General features: G+C 29.8%; 1 protein-coding gene across 1 annotated transcript; it reads right to left on the reverse strand.

Annotated features, from left to right (window-relative positions):
* Window positions 1-339: 339 nt before the first annotated feature.
* LOC114419871 (probable calcium-binding protein CML45) lies at window positions 340-1,226 on the reverse strand. The gene is made up of 2 exons (XM_028385671.1): window positions 1,103-1,226; window positions 340-951 (listed from the first exon to the last, which is right to left on the reverse strand). The coding sequence occupies exons 1-2, from the start codon at window positions 1,145-1,147 to the stop codon at window positions 502-504; spliced, it is 495 nt and encodes a 164-aa protein (XP_028241472.1). The 5' UTR covers window positions 1,148-1,226; the 3' UTR covers window positions 340-501.
* Window positions 1,227-1,648: the final 422 nt, after the last annotated feature.

The raw sequence follows: 1,648 nt of genomic DNA on the forward strand, positions 1-1,648 counted from the left end.
TAGCCGTTGGTAATATTTAATTTATCTCTTCCTCATAATATTTTATTTTAAATTAATTTAATATACATTTCCTTAATTTCCAAGTTTAATTTGTTGAATCTTTTGCCCTCGTTAACATTTCTTTAACACAGTTATTAGAAGGGGGGAGAAAGAAAAAACTAAATAACTATACACATAATAACCTTAATTTATTACCCAAATTTTTATTTGTTTTCTTCGAGTATTAACAAATGGCCAATAGTAAGGTAAGTAGATATATAACTAACTGGATTATTAGTTAAAAACATGAAAACGAGTTATAATTTAAAATAAATTACAGAATTAACATAGCAAACTCAATAGAAAGATTTCTAACACATGTTTTTTTATTATATACTACACGTACAATGATGGCATAAAAAATAAGCCTAAGAAAACAGAATTTGATTATTCTTCCTCATGTCCCATAGAAAGTAAAGAGAAAAAAAAATCACCTGCAATGCAAGACTACAGAGGATATATTCAACAAAAACTCTGTTCCATCAACATGAAAAACTCGTTGTGGTCAATTAGTTCATCTCCATTTTGATCAACAATATTAATCATTTTCTGACACTGCACAAAGTCTCTCTCCAAACCCAAACGGAATAAAACCCTTTGCAAGTCAGCAGCATCTATGAACCCATCTTTGTTTTCATCAAACACATTGAAAGCTTCCTTCACCTCTTCCACACTAACATCATTTTCAAACATGTTAGCAATTTCTTGTTCTCCAAAGTCCTCTATCCCATCCCCATGTAGCTCAACACTTATTCCCAGCTTTTGCATTACCACAATTACCTCTTCTTTGCACAATCTTACTCCATGTTGAATGCACTTTAAACTGTGGTTTTCTGGTTCATGATTTGAGTCACTCCTAGGGTTGTTGGTGCAACAATTTTTCCAATTTCGTGAGACCCAATTCCACAAAGACTGCAAAGAAAAAAACAAAATTGAGAGGAAACAATTATTAAATTTAATATCACTAAGGAGAATTCTAAGACATAAAGATAATCCAGATATATTTATGTTGCTATGTGTTTGCTCCATTGATAAACAAAGATCACATATATTTAGCATTCACCCTTAGGCAAGGACTTGTTGTGCATGGTTGAATTCTTGGATTCATATATTTATAGCCTATAAAAGTGAACCTTCACATGAGCTTCACCATATAATATAACTTTATAGTGCGTCCATTGAGAATTTTGGGGATTAAAAGTAAGCACGTAGTTTATAGTAATAAGTATAGTTCTTTTATTTAATTAAATATTAACACGTTGGGAAATGAAAGAAATATATGGGCAATTTCTATGAAACTCACTAGTTGAACGAAGACAAAGACATGTGGAAGAAGACTCCAAAAGGAGAAGGAAATTAAATTAATGAATGACACAATGACTGGGAACATTCTTGGCCATTAAGAAAAGACTCATTAAATTGTTTTTTTTTGTGTTTCTACAAAAAAAAAATTACAAACATGAAAGATTTAAAATTAAAAGAGAACAAAAAATTGTGTGGTATTATGAGTAGTGTGATGAATAAAAAAAAATTAACATTATAAATAATATTGTAATAATTTATTTTATGAATAGTATAACTCTTAAAAAGCTAAAACTGTGTGGCATGT

Source organism: Glycine soja, chromosome 7 (genome assembly GCF_004193775.1).
Source record: "Glycine soja cultivar W05 chromosome 7, ASM419377v2, whole genome shotgun sequence".
In the NCBI taxonomy this organism is placed as follows: Eukaryota; Viridiplantae; Streptophyta; class Magnoliopsida; order Fabales; family Fabaceae; genus Glycine; species Glycine soja.

Coding starts and splice junctions, on each gene's coding strand:
- LOC114419871 (XM_028385671.1), bottom strand. CDS start 1,147: ATGAATCCAAGAATTCAACCATGCACAACAAGTCCTTGCCTAAGG. Junction 952..1,102: donor CAACAAGTCCTTGCCTAAGG/GTGAATGCTAAA, acceptor TTTTCTTTGCAG/TCTTTGTGGAATTGGGTCTC.